Source organism: Cimex lectularius, unplaced genomic scaffold, assembly GCF_000648675.2.
Source record: "Cimex lectularius strain Harlan isolate CLEC.00 unplaced genomic scaffold, Clec_2.1 scaffold67, whole genome shotgun sequence".
Lineage (NCBI taxonomy): Eukaryota > Metazoa > Arthropoda > Insecta > Hemiptera > Cimicidae > Cimex > Cimex lectularius.
In genome coordinates this window covers 839,622-860,528 of record NW_019392738.1, presented here as the reverse complement: position 1 = coordinate 860,528, position 20,907 = coordinate 839,622, and the positions used below count along the sequence as shown (strand labels likewise).

Sequence of the window (20,907 nt, the reverse complement as noted above, 5' to 3'; positions counted from 1 at the left end):
GCGTGAAAGGTAGGGTTTGTTCCCAATCCTCCCGAGGAATATCGAGTGGGTAGAGTCAATGAATGTACATATGTAATTTATTAGCGTGAATGGTTGGGTTTATCCCCAATTACTCCGTGGAATATCGAGTACTCTGGGGTAGTATGAAAGAAAGTGCGAATGTAATTTATTAGCGTGAATGGTAGGGTTTATCCCTGATTACCCCGAGGAATATCGAATACGCTGGGTTAGTGTGATGTTGTCTGGTGTATGAAGATAATTTATTAGCGTGAATAGTTGGGATTATCCCCGTGTACCTCTGGAATAACCAATACCATGGTGTAGTGAGAATGTTATCTATTAGCATGATTGTTAGGGTTTATCCCCAATTACTCCGAGAAATATCGAGTACTCTGGGGTAGTGTGAACGTATTCTGATGTGTGAATGTAACTTATTAGCGTGAATAGAGGGGTATGTCCCGAATTACCTGGAGGAATATCGAGTTCTCTAAAGCAGTGCGAATGTAGTCTGGTGTGTTATTGTAATTAAATAGCGTGAATGGTTTATCTCCGATCTTGAGGAATATCGAGTTCTTTGGGGGAGTGTGAATGTAATATATTAGCGTGAATGGTAGGGCTTATCCCGAATTACCTCAAGCAATATCGGGGTAGTGTCTGTCTATTTGTGTTTGTTATTTGTCTTATATTATCCATAATTGATGAGGTCCTGAGGTACAAATAGGCTAGTAGGACAAAAAAAGAGAGAGTTGGTTACCGTTGTACTATAAAACATCGAAACTCAGTAATAAAGCTAAGAAAATAAATGTAAAGCTAACGAAGAGACATTACAATGTCCAATGTAATAGAATTATAATTTCAGGCTTATAGACAAACAGGAGAAGAACAAAAATAAAATTGGGAATGCTTAGATGGCGTTTGACTTGTTTAATTATATAGGAGTAAATTTTAAAATATAAAATAGAGAACTATCAAATCGTCGGAACGACAACCAAAAAAATCTGTAAAAGTTAAAATTTGAATAAAAATTTTTAGAAGGAAAAACGTTTAAATACATAATAACTACTACAAAATGTATCAATTAAAACAACACAACAGTATTTTCATGCTTCAAAAATTATTTTCAGATAATACACCGGTTTCACCCGGCCTTAATTCGTTTAGCGTTACGTTCCTTATTCCATCCTTGGTCACTTTTGACAGTTACTATTGAAGACAGTTCTTTTGTTCTGTGTTAACCTTTGTATTTATTGCCGGGGGAGAATATCTACGATATATTACATGAAAAGGAAGTTTCAAAATCCCATTGACGTGTTGTCACTTAAGCCCGTTGATATGGGTTTGCTCTTTGTTTCCTTCGTCCAAGAACCGCCTTTACGATCAAACCTTTAAAACAAAGGAAGTTGACGTCAAATACTTACTACTGATAACTTCATTGTTCGACACAAACGCCCAATGGACGTGGGGGAAAATCAAAATTAGAAAATTACTCATAAACACCAGCTATACAATCTTTTTGTTTAGCTAATAAATTAATTTAGTTAATTTCAGTCTTATATTGTTTATTTTGAAAGCCGACAATTTTTTTCGGGCCTGCTAGCAACTAACGCTACTGCCAGCCCTCATGCTTTATCATTTTCGCTTCCCCCCCTCTTTTTTTTAAATTACAATTATCTATGATGTTCACCTCTTCCTCATGTGATTAAATGTCCTAAATTAAGTTTTTCGCGTCTCAAAAGTTCTCTATATACTGCTGAAACCCCACGCAGTACAACTATGCTAAAATTATGTCCAGCGTAAACTACCATTACCGATTAGTGATATTTTGCACAGACCATATTCACACACTTAACAACTCACGCAAATAAATACACTCACACAATTCGGTGGTCACCAGGGTTGTTCATAAAGCTCACGCAAATAAATACATTCATACAATTGGATAGTCACCAGGATTTTTCAAATTGCGCTAGTGTCTAACCCCCCCCCCAATCACACTGTGACCAAGTGTTACCGTTCAATACATCCCCCGTAATTCTTTCACGTAAAATCCGATTTCCTTCTTTCTCTTTTCTAAAAAAAAAAAACACTTCAGGGTTTTTATTAGTCGTAAACGGCACAAATCCTACCGATTAGATATTTGGGTAATTAACCAGCAGATAGCTTGCAGACATCTTGGGAAAACAAAACCTAACGATATCAAGGCTGCCAAGGTATATGTAATTTTGGGCAATGAAGAAGCCAACCGCAAGATCAATTATTATAGGACCAGAACCTACTACATTTGGGATAAAGAACTCTAGAGATGCCTAGCATAATAAAACCATAGTTAAAGAACCTTAGTCGAAACTAGTCAATATAGTGCTATAGCAAGAGAAGTAAAACTCAGAAGATTGGTGGGGCTATTTACTGGTCACTGGTATCTGAGAAAACACCTCAACACTGTGGGCATATTCAACGATAACCCACATTTGTAGTCTATGCAAAGGGGAGAAAAACTGCAACCCATATTTTCTTAAAATAGCGAAGCAACAGCTCAATAGGGGAGCTCAACAATCAAGGAGACCTGGGGAAAAGTACAATAAGCTAAAAGGCTGGAGGGTTTGTGGAACACTAAACTCTTGTTTCCTGGTATCGGCGAATGTAAACAAAACCTTCAAAATATGTATAAAACTAAACCTTCTATACACTTCTGCTGTTCGTAAGTACTCGATATTCTATCACAAACACATCCATATATATATTTAAATTTTTTTTTTCACAATGGATACCAGGAACTGGGGGAGTTCCCTCCTGAGCACTGCAGCTGAGCTGGACAGCTTATTGTACTTTATCCCTGGCTCCATATTTTTTTGGTGGGGGGGGGGCTCGCAACACAAATGTGAACTTGAGCCCCCGTTGTGCCGGTGTTCTTCCATCAAAGAAACTCATTTTTGAAAGGGGGTTGGGACCAAAATTTTTTTTCCAAGGTCGTACAGCGGTTGCCGTCTTGACTGCATGGTGTAAGCGAGTCAAGCTGAACCTGGCACCGGAAAAGACGGAGTTGATGTTATTGAAAGGGTCTTTAAATATGCGGTCGCCACCCGTCATAAGAATCGATGAGCAAACCATTAGGGCACCGACTGTCTTGACCTACCTGGGCGTCAAGATGTCCGCCAGACTGAGGTTTGGAGTAAATGTGCGGTATGCAAGAGAGAAAATCCCAGCCCGTGTCGCCGCCATAAGGGCCATGTGTGGCGCGGCGTGGGGCGTCTCCTACCGAAGCAGACAAATCTATTACTCGGCATTGTGCCAGTCGGTCCTTTTGTACGCGGCCCCTGCGTGGGTCCGAGGACTACGAGCAGCTGACTGAGCAGCCTTGAGTGCCCAGAGAACGGCGTAATTAGCCATAACGCAGCCTTACCGGACGACTTCAACAGATGCACTCCAGGTCATAGCCGGAAGGCCACCGCTTGATTTGCAGGCAAGTGCTGCGTCCGCCGCCTGGGAACTGGCAAACGGGCATCAGCCGAGTATCCCCATAACTAATACACGAGATGCGAACATACGGATGCGTGAGGAGTGGCAGCGCCGGTGGGATATGTCAACCAAGGGCTGGTACACATACCACATCTTCCCGAGCGTGGAAAGGAGAGTCGAGGCAAAGCACGTCCATGTGGATCACTACATGGCGCAGCTTTTGACCGGGCATGGCGACTTTTCGGATAAACTGTACAAATTCGTCCTGAAATCTAGCCCATTATGCCGCTGCGGGAATCAGGAGACAGCAGAACATGTTGCTTTATCGTGCGAAATGTACAGCATTTCTCGTATCAGATGGCTGTTTGAAACAAATAGCGAGGTAGCTAACGTAAACTCACTGCAAGATATCATCGCTAGCCCAGATGGTTATAAGGCCACCCAAAGATTCTGGAAGGCCGTAATGCGGCAAAAAGGCTGGCCTGCCTAACGAGCAGTGCCGCCAAAGCACTATGAATATAGCTTACCACAGCTTAATAAGCTAGTCACATTGCTCTACCCCCATGCCCCGGCCGGACGCCTCCGCGGGGCCCATCCTGGGGGCGCCATTTATTGGCGCCGCTAAGTTCCGGCGGGGGAATGTGAGCTACGACCACTAGGCAGAGGAAGCCAAACCGTCACCTGCAAAGCTCTTCTAAGGGCCAAGAAACGGGACACGTGTAGAGAAGACCTAGGGGACCAAATTCAGGGTCGCTGAGATCCGATCCCTCCCCCCTTCCATGGATGAGTGCCGTGTCAATTTCTTTCAATTGCGGCCACCGGTCCCCTTAGGCGTCAGAAAAAGTCCAGATGCGACGGTGGGGATCGAACCCACAAACGCGGGATCTACTGCTGAGAGCCTGACGCCTTAACCACTCGGCTACCGCGGCCCCCCTAATCCATACATACTATAAACATTCACACAAATAAACACATTAACACAAATGAGTAGTCAACAGGGTTTTTGATAATATTCACGCAAATAAATACATTCACATGATAGTCATCAGGGTTTTTGATATTACGGACTAATTCGTTGTGTTCGAAAGTACTCGATATTCCATCACAAACACATCCGTACATGTTATAACATTCACACAAATAAACACATTAACACAAATGGGTAGTCACCAGGGTTTTTGATATTACACCAGCGACTAAATCCTGTCACACTGCAGATATATATAAAACTAAACCTCCTAGACTTCGAATGTGTGGTGTTTAGTAACCATTAGTTGATGATTTGGAGGTCGTGATATGCGGTCTGGTGTGACGTAGGTTTTAGAAAAACATTTTCTTTATCGTGCCAACGTTTCGATCTTTATTGAGATCATCTTCAGAGCTCAAAGTGTTTGTTTTCCGTGTAGATGTGTCATTCTTGCATGTCGTAACACCCATAAGACCCATCTAAATAACCGGGTGACCAAACAACACCAGCATACTCCAGGTGACTACCCACTAGTGATTGATAAAGGAATTTTATTACAGAAGGGTTCGTAAAGTCAACAGTTTTAGTAAATTTTTAAACGATTTATTCCTAATGGCATGGATATGGTACCAAAAATCACAATTTTTATTTAAAAAAAAACCCGAGATCCGAGATAGCATCTACTTCATTAATGTGAGAACCTTCATTACTATAAACGAATCGTGAATGATCTTTTTCTTGGAGAACTTCAAAATCTTATATTTATTTTCGTTTAATTTAAAATTATTACGCGTATACCAAAGCCAAAAGCGTCTCAAGTCATTTTGTAAAAGAATGCAATCATTTATCAATTCGACAGGGCGATAAATTTTCAAATCATCTGGTAACAGTGAAAATAAAGAATTAATGAGGTCAGAGGTGAAATCATTAAAAAAATAAAATAAATCAAGATTGGACCAGAATGAGAGCACTGAGGCATTACAGATCGTAAGTGGACAGGTTTCGACAAGTACCAATCTTTCAACAAAAGACCTCTCAGACAAAAGTCGTCCACCCATCCCAAGGGAGCTTAACCCACATCTAGTTTTTTGAGGTTTTTTTACCAGGATGAGGCGATCCACGCTATGAAAAGGTTTTGATAAATCCGTATACACCGAGTGAATACATTTACCGAGCTCTAGATTCTTTACATAGAACAAGGTTCGTAATACAGGAGCGTCCTTTCATAAACCCAAGCTGCTGTTTCAGAATAACTGAAAATTCACTACTTTCGTGGTCCGCTTGACCAATAATATATTACAATTAATTAAGGTTTTTAGTTGAGATAAAAAAGTCAATGGCACGAGCGGGATTCGAACCCACGATCTTCGGCTACATACGTCGCTGCTCTACCACTTGAGCTATAGTGACCTCGATCCACTCGGACACCAACTTCCCATCTCAACCCCCCCCTTTTGAATTTTCCCTCCTTTTTGCCATTTTTCAAATGTCGTGTAATCGGATTGGATTCTCGACGACAAATGAAATGGTCATGGAGAGCTTTAGTGAAGTACACTTCATTTAAATCATTAAATTCACTAATTTCGTGGTCCGCTTGACCAATTAATATATTACAATCAATTAAGGCTTTTAGTTGAGATAAATTAGTGAATTTAATGATTTAGAATGAAGTATACTTCACTAAATTTCATTTGTCGCCGAGCATCCAATCCGATTACACGACATTTGAAAAATGGCAAAAAGGAGGGAAAATTCAAAAGGTGCGGTTGAGCTGGGAAATTAGTGTCTGAGTGGATCGAGGTCACGATAGCTTATTCCTGAGTGTTCGATTTTCCATCACAAACACACCACAACCATACTATAACTTTCACGTTAATAAATACATTCACTTCAATTAAGGATATTTCAAACAGCGTATGGACGGGTGACTAATATATGTTTATCTTCTTCAGGTATCGAGTCGAGCCCATTTTTACTATAGCCACTACTTAGCCTTAGAATTTGCTTAAAATCTGCAGATAGGCCGCACTAAGTCCTTTCATTCTGTTAATATGTGCTTTACAGATACTTATGAATCGTATAAGGGTCTACAAGGTCATTCTTTGGCGAGGTTAGCATGGTGTGGCCTATCCGTTGGCGTGTCAGTATTTTATGCGTTGTGTCACAATGTTTTATCTGGGAAGTGAACGTATTATTTATACATAAAAAAAGGGGAAAACGAACGTACGAGGGTCTGAAAAACTTGACGGCCGCAGTATGATTCTCTCTGCTTTTCCTATTTCCTCCATGACCCACTATTTGACCGCTTTATTTTCCATAATCTGGTAGTTTTTCCGGGTCATGCGGCATCTTGTATGTTGGCTGCCTGGTCGATTTCATCATTTCCTATGCCAATATGTCTCGAGATCCAAGATCTTTCTTTCCCTAGCCTTTTATATTTGTTTGTTTATTCTTGAATTTTTCGGATTAGTGGATCCACGAAGAACTGTTGATAGCTTACATGGTCAGATCAGAGGTTTACTGTTTATAATAAAAAACTGATTCAGATGTAATTTATACAAATATTTCTCGATAGATTTCATTTAAAAACTTTCTCGAAATATGATTATTCGGAAATCGTGAGATGCAGTCTTTGTGATGTAAGTTTCAAAAAAACATTTTCTTTATCGTGCCACGTTTCGAATTTTATTGAGATCATCTTCAGGGCTCAAAGTGTTTATTTTCTGCGTAATTGTGCCATTCTTGCGTGTCGTGTTGAGAGAGCCACAACGACACGTAAGAATGGCACAATTACACAGAAGACAAACACTTTGAGCCCTGAAGATGATCTCAATAAAGATCGAAACGTTGGCACGATAAAGAAAATGTTTTTCTGAAACCTACATCACACCAGACCGCATCTCACGATTTCCGAATAATCATCGACTAACGGTCACTAATCACCACAAATTTCTCGAAATAATTGATGTTTTATGTATTTAAAATGTTAAAAATTCATCTAGTTCGGGCTTCAACCGAATAATTTCTATCGTAGGCTTTCTGATCGACTTTCGACCCGTTCATAGAAACTTACGATTCCGTTCATGCCGCCACCCCCTAAGTTGGAAGGGGATGAGGGAGACACGTTGGAGAAGTTGATTGAATCCACAAGACGTTATCCCATGGCAGGGAGGAAAATGGATTTATAACTTTGTCCCCTATGACAGTGATTGATGAAATAATCATCGCCAAATATGTCAATTAACATCGACACGGAGCCAACATTATCGGTGCCGCGCACAATACGCCGCCTCGTCTAATCTAAAGCTAGGAAGCTCAAATAAACTATCAATTTGATAGTTATAGAATTTACATAGTTCATTCTCAACTTAGCTTGTTACCCAAAATCCATAAAATAATAGCTAAACACCAAAGATCCACATAGCAAACAATTTCTCTTTCAACTTAACTTATCTATTGTTTTAATTGTTACTAAAACCCTAGGCAACAGTTTTGACAATGTTTTATCTGGGAGGTGAACGTATTATTTATACATAAAAAAAGGGAAAAACGAACGTACGAGGGTCTGAAAAACTTGACGGCTTTTACACCTTTGTGTTGTTTATCGAGAAAGCAGGTGTACCGGTTGAAAATGAATTATATGCTTTGGGCTGTATTTTAAGGTTGAATAAAGGTGGTTCTGGTGTGCTCTGCGGTTGACGGTTCCATACATTATACCTCTGAACCCCATCTGCCACCATCTCGTTTTACTAAGCATTTTATCACACATTTATCCTTTTAATAATATATATTTACTTTTTTATATATAATATCTTGATTTTTAAATAAAAATTCGTTAAAGTTTTTGTCTATTCTTTTGGTGTTTAATTTTCTTTATTTCTTTTTAATGTAGATTGATAATCGCATAAAATCGTGCTCGAAAGTTTCTCAATAAAGTAAACGTTAAAGATTACTGTGTGGTGATTAGTGACCGTTAGTCGATGATTATTCAGAAATCGTGAGATGCGCTCTGGTGTGATGTAAGTTTGAAAAAAATTTTTCTTTATCGTGCCAACGTTTCGATCTTTATTGAGATCGTCTTCAGGGCCTGAGATTTACAAACATTGTTTAAATTAAAAAAAAAAAATTTGCATTGTATAAATTCACTGTTTTCCTCATCCTAATGTATTTGTTAAATTTAAACGATGTTTGTAAATTCCAGGCCCTGAAGATGATCTCAATAAAGATCGAAACGTTGGCACGATAAAGAAAGCGTTTTTCTGAAACCTACATCACACCAGACCGCATCTCGCGATTTCTGAATAATCAATTAAAGATTACTGTTTTTTAAGTTAATAAAAGTGACAATATACTTTAAAAATTTATGCATTATTAGCAGAATATAAATACTGACATTGTCATATTTGAGGTATAATAAAAGCTTATATTATTTTAAAAATTATTTTAAAATAAAAATGTCCCTTTAGTTGTGTTGGGTCAATTTTATCACGATTTTTTGTACAATGTGATTAAGACATTAGGTAGAATAATAGCTAAAAAAATTCCAGTGACAATAAATATAACTGTGTTTTATTTTTTTGGCTATTATTGACTGACCATAAATGGTTTTCTTACAAATCAAGTCAATACATTATAACAATGAAAGCATACTTTTACAAAAAAAAAATAAAAAATGAATATCGTATTTATATACTTGATAAAGTAAAAACTTAAAGAAAATAGGTGGTAGATAAAAATGATTATATTCTAAATGCTTTATTTTTGATTAATTATGGACAGATTTAAAATAATTTTCATTAAAATGAATCCAATATACTACCTATATTGAACTTAGAATACTTTTAATTAAAAATGAAGATCTATAACATCAGACAAAACTGTCTTTTAACTTGGCTTTCTTCTTGGTCAATTATTGACTAACGTTAAATTATTTTATTACAAATCAAGTCTATATAAATGAAAACATACTTTTTTAATAAAAAATGAATATCGGATTTATACACTTGATAAAGTGAAAGCTTTTTTTTTTTTTTAAAAAAAAGAGTTAGATGGTAGATAAAAATGATTATATTCTATATAATAAAGATTATATAAAAATGAAGGCATGCTTTTTTTTAATAAAAAATTAATACAGTTATAATACACTTGATAAAGCTTTTTTTTAAATATAGATGGTAGATAAAAATGATTATATTCTATATAATAAGAATTATATAAAAATGAAGGCATACTTTTTAATAAAAAATTAATACCGTATTAATACATTTGATAAAATAAAGCTTTTTAAAAAAGATGGATGGTAGATAAAAATGATAAATGCCTTAGTTTTGATTAATTATGGACGGATTTAAAATAATTTTCATTAAAATGAATCCAATATACTACCTATATTGAACTTTTAATTAGAAATGACGATCTAAAATATCAGGTAAAATTATTGTCTTTTAACTTGGCTTTCTACTTGGTCAATTATTGACTGATCTGGAATTATGTTCAAATGTACTTAACGCACTAGATAAAGTAATTAATTTTTTATTGACAATATTTATCGATTATGCAAAGTAAAAATTATGATATTCTAGTTCTGTTCTCTTCTGTTCTCTGTTTAGAAATAAATTCAGAATAATTCATAATTTATTTACAATAAATATTTGGTCAATTAATTTAATTCATAATTTATCGGACATAAGATATATGTAGTTATTTTAATTAATTATAATTTTTATCTAAAGTCTTGGTTGAGATGAAAAAGTTAGTGTGAGCGGGATTCGAACCCACGACCTTCGGCTCAACACATCAGGTAAAATAATTGCCTTTTAACTTGGCTTTCTACTTGGTAAATTATTGACTCAATTGGGAGGATATTTTTTCAAATTTCATTAGTACACTAGATAAACTATTTAATTGTTTTGCAATATATATATTGACTACGGAATTTACAAAATTTCATCATCCAACTTCGGTTTGTATTTGGTCAATTATTGACTCGTTTGGAAAGAAGTTTGTTCAAATTTTCTTAACACAATAGACAAAGTCAATAATTTTTTATTGATAATATTTATGGATTATGTAAGTTAAAAATTAGAGTATTCTTACTACTTTCGGCTTGTTCAATTAGTATTGACTGATTTTAAAATTGTCGAAATGCTATATACATAAATGCATACTTATAACTTACAATAAAAATTGTTTCTAACTTTGGTTTTATTTGGTCAATTATTGATTGATTTGTAAGGATTTATGTTCAATCTATTCAACACACTTAATGAAGTAATCAATATTTTTCTTCAATAAGAATAATTATTTTAATTTTCATTAAAAATTGTAATATCTTAAAAAATTATTATAACTTCATTTTTATTTTTTTAGCCAATGATGAATTTATACTTGTCGTTCTAACGTTGTTTTGTTTTCAGTCAATTGCTGAACGATTTAAAATATTTTGTCGTGTAATCTATTTGAAAAATGGCAAAAAGGAGGGAAAATTCGAAAGGTGGAGTTGAGATGGGAAGTTGATGTCCGAGGGGATCGAGGTCACCATAGCTCAAGTGGTAGAGCAGCGGCAAATCTAGCCGAAGATCGTGGGTTCGAATCCGGCTCGTGACACTGACTTTTCTATCCTAACTAAAAACCTTAATTAATTTAAAGATAATAAATCATAACAAATTTAATAATAAATTAAGATCGTTTTTGATAGCTTTAACTTTAAGCAGATTTACGCGTGCTTTAATGAGGCACAAGTTTCCTTAAACCATAAACATACAATATGAAATCAACTATTTATAATGTACAGTTACTGAATATTGTTATAAAAATTACCTAATCTCCCTCTCATAGGGGGTAAGCTACTCTAAAAAGAACTTTTTTACCGCCATTGCCACCAGTAATATATAAGTTGAAGCAATCATAAAATACATCACCAATAACCCAGTGATATCACCAATAACGAATGCTTCATTGGGCAATGAGCTCATCAACCATCATTAATGTTAAAAATATCCAATAAATCATTAAATAATTCTAATAAAGTCAAAATTCGTACCATTATCAGAATTGCACAAGGAATGTCCATGACTTTTTTTTGCTTATTTTTCATGTATCAAGTTGATTAATCGATGGTCATTAATGCGCAATGTTTGTAGAGAGAATGTTTCAGAACACAGTCTAAAAGTTACTTTTGTTGCTCATGCACTTGCCTGCATTAAAAATCATAAATTTGAAGGCGGAATCAATCCTGAGAGTATCACACTACTTGCCATGTATCATGACGAGAGTGAAGTGATCACCGGTGACCTACCCACAACGATTAAATTCCATAATTATTAAAATTATTAATATTAAAATTATTATAACTTCATTTTTATTTTTTTAGCCAATGATGAATTTATACTTGTCGTTCTAACGTTGTTTTGTTTTCAGTCAATTGCTGAACGATTTAAAATATTTTGTCGTGTAATCTATTTGAAAAATGGCAAAAAGGAGGGAAAATTCGAAAGGTGGGGTTGAGATGGGAAGTTAGTGTCCGAGGGGATTGAAGTCACGATAGCTCAAGTGGTAGAGCAGCGGCAAATCTAGCCGAAGATCGTGGGTTCGAATCCCGCTCTTGACACTGACTTTTTTATCTCAACTAAAAACCTTAATTAATTGTAAGATACTGAATAATGTAAATAATACGAAATTTTCATCGATTTCAATATAGGTAACTGTTTATATCTTGTTGATAGTCTATTTTGGTCAATTATTGACTTATCTAGATGAATTTGTGCCGACGAAGCTTCCAAAAAATTCCAGTTATTAATTATTGTTCCAACTTTGTTTTGTATTAGGCAAATTAATGAATGATTTATAATGGTTTGTGTTGAAAAGTTTTGTCAAATATATTTCAAGGCACGTGAAAAAAATTTATAAAATCGTGTTTTATTCCTTAAATTCAATATCTGCAAAAAAATATTTTTACGGCGAATAAAAATGAAGACTACGTTGAAGCAGTGATTAATAATGATGATTCATTGATAATTTAAGACTCTAATCAGGCTTAGTCGATTGAATTTTATTCGTGAATCAACTTCATTACCCTGATAGCAAGTTTACTAAAATAAATTTAAAATATCTAACTGGTATGACAAAAATATTGACCAGATTTACGAAATATTATAACGTTAGACAGTAGGGAAAGTATTGCAAAGTAGTAATTAGAATGAAGCAAAAATTTTGAAAATAAATGTGTGTTGTTTAGTGACCGTTAGTCAATTATTATTCAGAGATCGTGAGATGCGGTCTGGTGGGACGTAGGTTTTAAAAAAATATTTTTTTTTTCATGGCACGTTTCGATCTTTATTGAGATCATCTTCAGGGCCTGGGAATTATAAATATTGTTTGAATTTTACAAAGATGTTTTTTCCACATCCTACATGTATCTGTAAAATTCAAACAGTGTTTATACAACCACCAGGTCCTGAAGATGATCTCAATAAAGTTCGAAACGTGACACGATAAAGAAATATTTTCTTAAAACCTATCACACCAGACCGCATCTCACGATCTCCGAATAATAATTTAAAAATGAACATTTTAAAATTGAATTTTTAATAAATTCCTTACTGAAGATGACGCAATTCCAAAACGCGTAATTCAACAAATCCCCGAGTGACGACGGACCCAATAAATTGCCACATGAACACATTTCATTATTTCTGATTTGTTTATATGTAGAGTTGTTCGTAAATTAGTGTCGCTTTATGATACATTTCGGTTCTAGTTCGCTAAAATAATTTTTTTTCGAAAGTTCTGTCGACACTTTATTGAAAGAAAAACAGTGCTTTGTCTTTAGCGGAGGTGATTTCTTCTTGTAGAAAGCTGAGAAAGGCTAACTTAAAAGTTCGACAAAAAGCAATTCTACTTACCACAGTTTAGTGTAGTTTCCAAAAACTTTCGGGCTTTTGTTTCCTTTCTAATAAAGTTTCCTCGAAGATTAATCAAGATGAGTTTAAAAAAATCTCAGTACAGAAAAGCGAGGCGGTCAGGACGAAAGTCAAATGAAACCCCATCAAACAATTCAAAGGGTTGAAGATCGTCCTTTACATTTAGGATCAGAAGTTCTTTGCTATGAAAAGTTTCTTGTGAATTCCATTAAATACTGTTCCCAACTCTGACAATTAAACCTGCCTATCAAGGAAAGCCGCCTGCATAACAAATGTAAAGGGTATTTAAGTGACTTAAAAAGGTTAACTTTCAAATAAAGTTTTAACTTTTTTTGGCTAAATTTTTCCTAATAACGAAAACTACAATAAATACGTGACTGTATTTTCTATGTTGTTGCAATTTTTAATCTTTATTTATTACGCTTTTCTCAAAATATTTTACCTGTATGACTTTTCTTTTAAGATTTACTCGCTGGGAGAAGTTTAAAACAAATTAAATGAAAAATAACATTAGCATTAAAAATTCTTAATGGTATAAAATCAAAACTAAACGGTGAGGCTATTAAAGAAGAAAAAGTTTTCTTTTTCACCCTTACAAAATACTCCGGGTGTGAAACGATTTTCACAAAGAGCTTTTCTAAATATCGCCTTAGTTTAATTTTTCCGTCTCGAAGTTTGACGCAAAGTAGGCGTCAACTGTGCGAAGCGCAAAATATCCCCACTGTTATACTAATGGAAGGGAACACGATTAAAGAAGGGGAGAAAAGAAAAGTTCAGAAGCTCTAAAGCGTCGTTTAGAACGGTAAGTTGTGCCGGGCCGTCCAAGTTTTACCGTTGAATACATCCCCCGTAATTCTTTCACTTAAAAACCGACTCTTCCTTCTTTCTCATCTTTCAAAAAAACGCTTCAGGGTTTATATTAGTCGTAAAAGGAACAGATCCTACCGATTAGATATTTGGGTAATGAACCAGCAGATAGCTGGCAGACATCTTGGGAAAACAAAACCTAACGATATCAAGGCTGCCTAGGTACACGTAATTTTGAGTAATGAAGGAGCCATCTGGACGGAAGAACTGCAAGATCAATAATAATAGGACTAGAACCTAGATTCGGGTTATTGTAGGTCAGAATGTTCTGGACAAAATCAAAGATATCTGGAAGAACTCTAGAGATGACTAGTATAGTAAACCCATAGTTAAAGAACCTTAGTCAAATCTGCCAAATATAGTGCTACAACAAGGGAGGGTAAAACTCAGAGGATCGGTAGGGATAATTTATTGGTATCTGAGAACACACCTCAACAATGTGGGTATATTCAACGATAACCCACATTTGTAGTCTATGTAATGGGAAGACAAAACCCATATTTTCCTTGAAGCTCAATAGGGGACATAATCTACGGTATCATGAAGACATGGGAAAAGTACGATAAGCTAAAAGGCTGGAGTGTTTGTGGAACACTAAAGTCCTGCTTCCTGCTATCGTCAAATCTATCCAAAACCTTTAACACCTGGGAAAACATATCATGGCTGCCAGATCGCAGGTGACTATTATGTATAGAACTAACAAACCTAGTCCAAGGATTTGCAAGCCAGTTAAAGGCCCAGAACAACCTCAGAATAAAGATGTCGGAATGGGTCAGAGCAAAACGACGAATTTTTGTGTTTGCTACACACATTGCAACATTTAAACAGTGTGAAGCTCAGGGTAAGTGACAAGCCTCTACTGCAGTCAGCTATCTGCGAAAATGGGTATACGCAATGATAACCCTATTTGTAGGCCATGTAAGATTATTTAACTTGGAAGAAAACATTGCCACCCATAACATCTTTGAATCTGAAGCAACTGGTCAATAGAGACATAACCTAAAATACCTAGAAGAACATGGGTAAACGGATTGCAGCAATGACTGTCAAGACCGACTATTCTTAAAAGAAACATCGAGACAATTAAGAACTAGGAAAAGTATAATAATTCTATAAGCTGCGGTGCTTGCGGACTACCTCGTACCGGCGAATGTATCGAAAACGTCTAAAACCTGAGAATCATCAAACTTTACCAGCTGCCTAGAACTTATAATTGGGATCTCAGAGCATTTCCACACATGTATCATCATCATCTTACTCTGCTTATAACTAAGACCAATATCATGACAAGTCATGACATCATCACTTATTACCGAAAATTTCTACCTACGGGCACATCTTGCAAACCTCAATGACATAACCTAGAGTACCAAGAAGTCCCGGGAAATGAATTGCAGCATTGATTGTCAATAACCTACTTCTTAACAAAAGGATCGAGTTAATTGAACTGAACTAAGGAACTAGGAAAAATACAATAAACCTAACGGCTGGGGTGTTTGCGGATTACCAACCTTCTCTCCCTAGTATCGGCGAATGCATCTCAAACCTCCATAACCAGAAAAATATAACAACTTTACCAGGTGCCTAGAGCTTATAATTGGGAACTCAGAGTGTACCCATACAGAGCAAAAGGACAAACTCGTGAAATGACACAGACCGACCTTCAGTTCCTCGTATCATCATCGTCATCTTACCCTACTTATAACCTTGACCAAAGTCATAACAAATCCATCACTTATTACCGAAAGATTTCTACCTACGGGCACATCTTGCAACCCTCAATGACCTAACCTTGAGTAACAAGAAAACCCGGGAAATGACCTATGACCTTGACCAATGACATGACCAAACCACCATTTATTACGGCAAAATTTCTACCTACAGGGGCATCTTGCAAATCTTAATGACCTAACCTCCTACTTAAAAAAAGGATCGAGTTAATTCAATTGAACTAAGGAACTAGGAAAAGTACAATAAAGCAAAAGGCTGGGGAGCTTGCGGATTACCAACTTCCTATTCATAGTAGCGGCGAATGTATCAAAAAACTCCAAGACCTGAGAACCGTAGCAATCTTACCAGGTGCCTAGAACTTATAATTGGGATCTTAGAGTGTGACCAAACTGAGCAAAAGGACAAAGTCGAGAAATGACAGAGACTGACCCTCACTTCCTCGTATCATCATCATCATCTTACTCTGCTTATAATCATGACCAATGTCATGACAAGTCCATCACTTATTACCGAAATATTTCTGCCTGCAGGCACATCTTGCAAACCTCAATGACATAACCTAGAATATGAAGAAGAACTGGGAAATGAATTGCAGCATTGATGGCCAATAACCTACTCTTAAAAAAAAAGGAAACTAGGAAATGTACAATAACAGAAAAGGCTGCGGTGCTTGCGGATTATAACCTCCTCTTCATAGTAGCGGCGAATGTATGAAAAAACTCAAAAACCTGAGGTCCATAGCAATATTACCAGGTGCCTTGAACTTACCAAGGAACTAGGAAAAGTACAATAAGCCAAAAGGCTGAAGGGCTTGCTGGCTGGGTAATCTTAAGCCTTAAACGTAATTTTTGAACAATACACTATAACTGAAATAATAATTCTCTGAACCAAGGAACTGCGAAAAGTACAATTAGCCAAAAAGCTGGGGAGCTTGCGGATTACCAACCTTCTCTCCATAGTACCAGTGATGTATCGAAAACCTCCAAAACCCTTAGCCAGCTTATAACCTTGACCAATGTCAAGACCAAACTACTACTTATTGCGGAAAAATTTCTACCTACAGGGGCATCCTGTAAATCTCAATGATCTAACCTCCTACTTAAAAAAGGGATCGAGATAATAGAAGTGAACTAAGGAATTAGGAAAAGGCTGCTGTGCTTAGGGAATACCAAACCCCCGCTTCCTAGTATACTCATCATCATCTGTACAGTAACGAATACTGTTAGTATCTTAAATATCTTAAGTCTTAAATGTAATTTTTGATCAATACACTGTAACGGAAATAATTATCATTGATTATTATCTGACCTAGGTACTGTGATAATGCATAGATCTTATTGAGTTATAATCGATAAGCCGATGGTGCGTAATATTGAGTTTAATGTGATAACTTGTAATTGGGAATTAATCCCATGAGAGACGTCGGTCTACAGCAACCCAGCGATAATAATGCTATCAATGATGACATAAATTCATCATGCTAGTTTGATCGATTGTACAAACTGAACGAAATTGATATTGACGTTTGTACGACTCGATTTACAAACGTAATCAAATTTAGAGGTTTGACATCTCATATGTTATTTAAAAAATATATAAACATGTAAGCGTTGGGCGTTTATATTTAACCATTTTAATTTTAAAATGGCAATTATTTCGTAATTAAAATAAAGGCGGAAGTTTCTTCAAAAGGGTTGCAACCATTGGAAAATAATGAAATAACATTTTCTAAACAATATCGCTAGGGAGGGTGGAGAAAATTACTGACGTTGGTCAAGAGGCGGTGAGAGAGCTTGGTTATTATAAAAGTTTTAATACCAAGCATTACAACTTTGCTGCTGCTCATTTTAAACTAGAAGAACACCCCCTGAACAAGTTAAACCTTGTAAAATATTGTCGGGAAGCGATCTACAAATGCTTTTTAACCGTAGTTAAACCCTTCTTGGAAGATAATCAAGTCCAATTATCAAGTTGGATTTGAAGTCACTCGTTGGACTTTCGAGAGTACTGAATTTTCCTCTTTTCCAGGGACCCCGGGAGAGGGATACGCAACGCTGTTGGAACAAAGAGAAGAAGAAAATAGAGCAGAAGTGGCTCGACTTGCTGGCGAGATCAGGTCACTCAAGTTAAGGATTCTCCAACTTACACAGGCACAAGAACACAGTAAGAAACTTATCCACTTTTACACTTACTGAACCCTTTTCATTTTTTACAAAAAACTGCAAAAAGGGTAACATTCAATAATTTTTTTTAATTATAATTAAATCATCAAACCATATTCACTGTTTCTACAAATGGCTAATATATTATTTAAAAACTGATATTGTTTTTATCTAAATAATTGATCATGATTTTCAAAGAATGTTGAGATTATATATTTCAAATTTTTCATGTACCTTTTGAGAAAATATTTTTCCCCATGTTCAGAGAGTGCACTAGCCTTTCTGTTAAAGTCAATGTATTGTCTGTATTTAAGTCATTACCGTAAATAATTATTGTAATTAAATTAATGAATAACGTCCAATATAAATAGTGAGCATACAAATCAGACATATTTTAAAATGATGAGATATCATTTATTTTTTTAATACTTTTTTATATACATTTATTGTAGAGGTTGTTGAAAAATTGAGATAACACTATTAAAGATATTATTGTACGTATGCTTGGTTTAAAATTACATTTTTTTGAGGCGGGAACGAAGATTTATTTTCTCAAGTTTTTAGTACTGGCAAGAAATTGTCCAGTTTGTCAGTGGTGGTGTATCACGAGTCAGGATCTCCAACTTCAAGTTCCTCACTGAAGATGGCACAATGCCAAATCGCGATTGAGCAGTTCAACAAACCTGCGAGTGAAGACGGACCCAATAAATTACCTAGTGCCGGATCCAGGCAACCAGCATTAAAATCGATTTTAAAAAAAAGATTCTTACCATAAAAGGAAGCCAATATGAAAAAAAATTGGGATTTTATTCTTTCTTTTTTGTCAAGGAAAATTTTTGTTCTTTTTTTCTTTAGGCATGAAATTGCCCGGTTTGTCGAGTGGTTGTGAATCACAAAAAAATCTATTTTTTTAGAAATATTTTTGCCAAATATAAATAGCCATTACGAAAAGTTTGGGATTTTATTACTTTATTTATATTTCTTTCTTTATTTTTTAAGAAGACATGTTATTTTGTTATTCGCCAATTCTAGTCGTATGTTATGAAATTTTCCAGTTTATCCTGTCGTGATGTGCCACCTTACAAAATTGCCATTTTTTAGAAAGATACTTGACAAATAAAGAAGCCAATAGAAAAAATTTGGCATTTTCTTCTTTTGTTCTTTTTTTCCCGTTCGCGTTCCCTAATCTTATGCCACGAAATGGTCCAATTTTCCCAGTGGCAGTGTGTCTCGTAATAAAATCTAATTTTTTAGAATCTTTGCCAAATAAATAAACCAATAGACTATTTGGGTTTTATACTTCCTTTTTTGCCAGGAAAAAATTTCTTTCTCTTACCCTAGTCGTATGCCAAGAAAATGTCCAGTTTGTCCAGTGGTCGTGACTCAGTAACCAAATCTAATTTTTCTGAAATATCTTTGCAAATAAAGAAGCCACTACTAAAACTGTAGGATTTTTTTCTTTTTTGTTTGTTGAAAAGAAGAGGTTGTTTTTTTATTAGCGTGTTCTAGTCGTATGGTAAGAAATTTTCCAGTTTATCGAGTCGTTATGTGCCACCCAGGAAAATTGACATTTTTTTAAAGATCCTTGTCAAATAAAAAAGCCAATATCATAAATTTGACATTTTTTTTATAATGCGTTTGTTTTTTTCCGTTCGCGTACGCTAGTTTTATGTCAAGAAAAATCCATTTTATACAGTGGTAGCGTGTCACCTAAAAAAAATCTACTTTTTTTAGTAAGATAGTCAAATAAAGAAGCCAATATCATATATTTGGCATTTCCTTCTTTACCTTCTTTTAAATTTTTTTAAAATATTTTATTCCGTTCGCGTACCTTATTTTTATGCCACGACAAAATCCATTTAATCCAGTGGTGGCGTGTCACCTAAAAAATTTTTACTTTTTTTTAGTAAGATGGTCAAATAAATAAGCCAACATCATAAATTTAGCATTTTCTTCTTTAAAAAAAAGCTGCTATTTTTTTCCGTTTGCGTACCCTAGTTTTATGCCATGACAAAATCCATTTTATCCAGTGGTGTTGTGTCACCTAAAAAAATCTACTTTCATTTAGTAAGATCGTCACATAAAAAAGCCAACATCATAAATTTGGCATTTTCTTGTTGTGTTTAAAAAAAGTTCTTATTTTTTTTCCATTCGCGTACCCTAGTTTTATGGCAAGACAAAATCCATTTTATCCAGTGATGATGTGTTACCTAAAAAATCTACTTTTTTTAATAAGATCATCAAATAAAGAAGCCAATATCATAAATTTGGCATTTTTGTTTTTAAAAAGGCTTTTATTTTTTTCCGTTTGCGTACCCAAGTTTTATGACACGATAAAATCCATTTTATCCTTTGGTGGTGTATCAACTAAAAAAATTGACTTTTTTTAGTTAGATCATCAAATAAAGAAGCCAATATCATAAATTTGATATTTTCTTCTTCTTTTAAAAACAAAGCTTTTATTTTTTTTCCGTTCGCGTACCCAAGTTTTATGACACGACAAAATCCATTTTATCCATTGGTGGTGTATCAAGTAAAAACAAAAAATACTTTTTTAGCAAGATCGTCAAATAAAGAAACCAACATCATAAATTTGACATTTTCTTCTTGTGTATAAAAAAAGTTTCTTCTTTTAAAAACAAAGCTTTTATTTTTTTCCGTTCGCGTACCCTAGTTTTATGCCAAGAAAAAATCTATTTAATCCAGTGGTAGCGTGTCGCCTAAAAAAATCTACCGTTTTTAGTACGATCGTCAAATAAAGAAGCCAAAATCAGAATATCAAAAATACCTGGTCGTTTTTTGA

The 20,907-nt window shown here is 35.2% G+C and overlaps 1 protein-coding gene across 1 annotated transcript in view; it reads left to right on the top strand.

Annotated features, from left to right (window-relative positions):
- Positions 1-20,907, top strand: part of LOC112126951 (chondroitin sulfate N-acetylgalactosaminyltransferase 2) — a 232,672-nt gene that overhangs the window by 103,994 nt on the left and 107,771 nt on the right. The window contains exon 4 of the mRNA XM_024227061.1: positions 17,971-18,105. Within this exon, the coding sequence (XP_024082829.1) occupies positions 17,971-18,105 (135 nt within the window). The remainder of the gene's footprint in view (positions 1-17,970; positions 18,106-20,907) is intronic.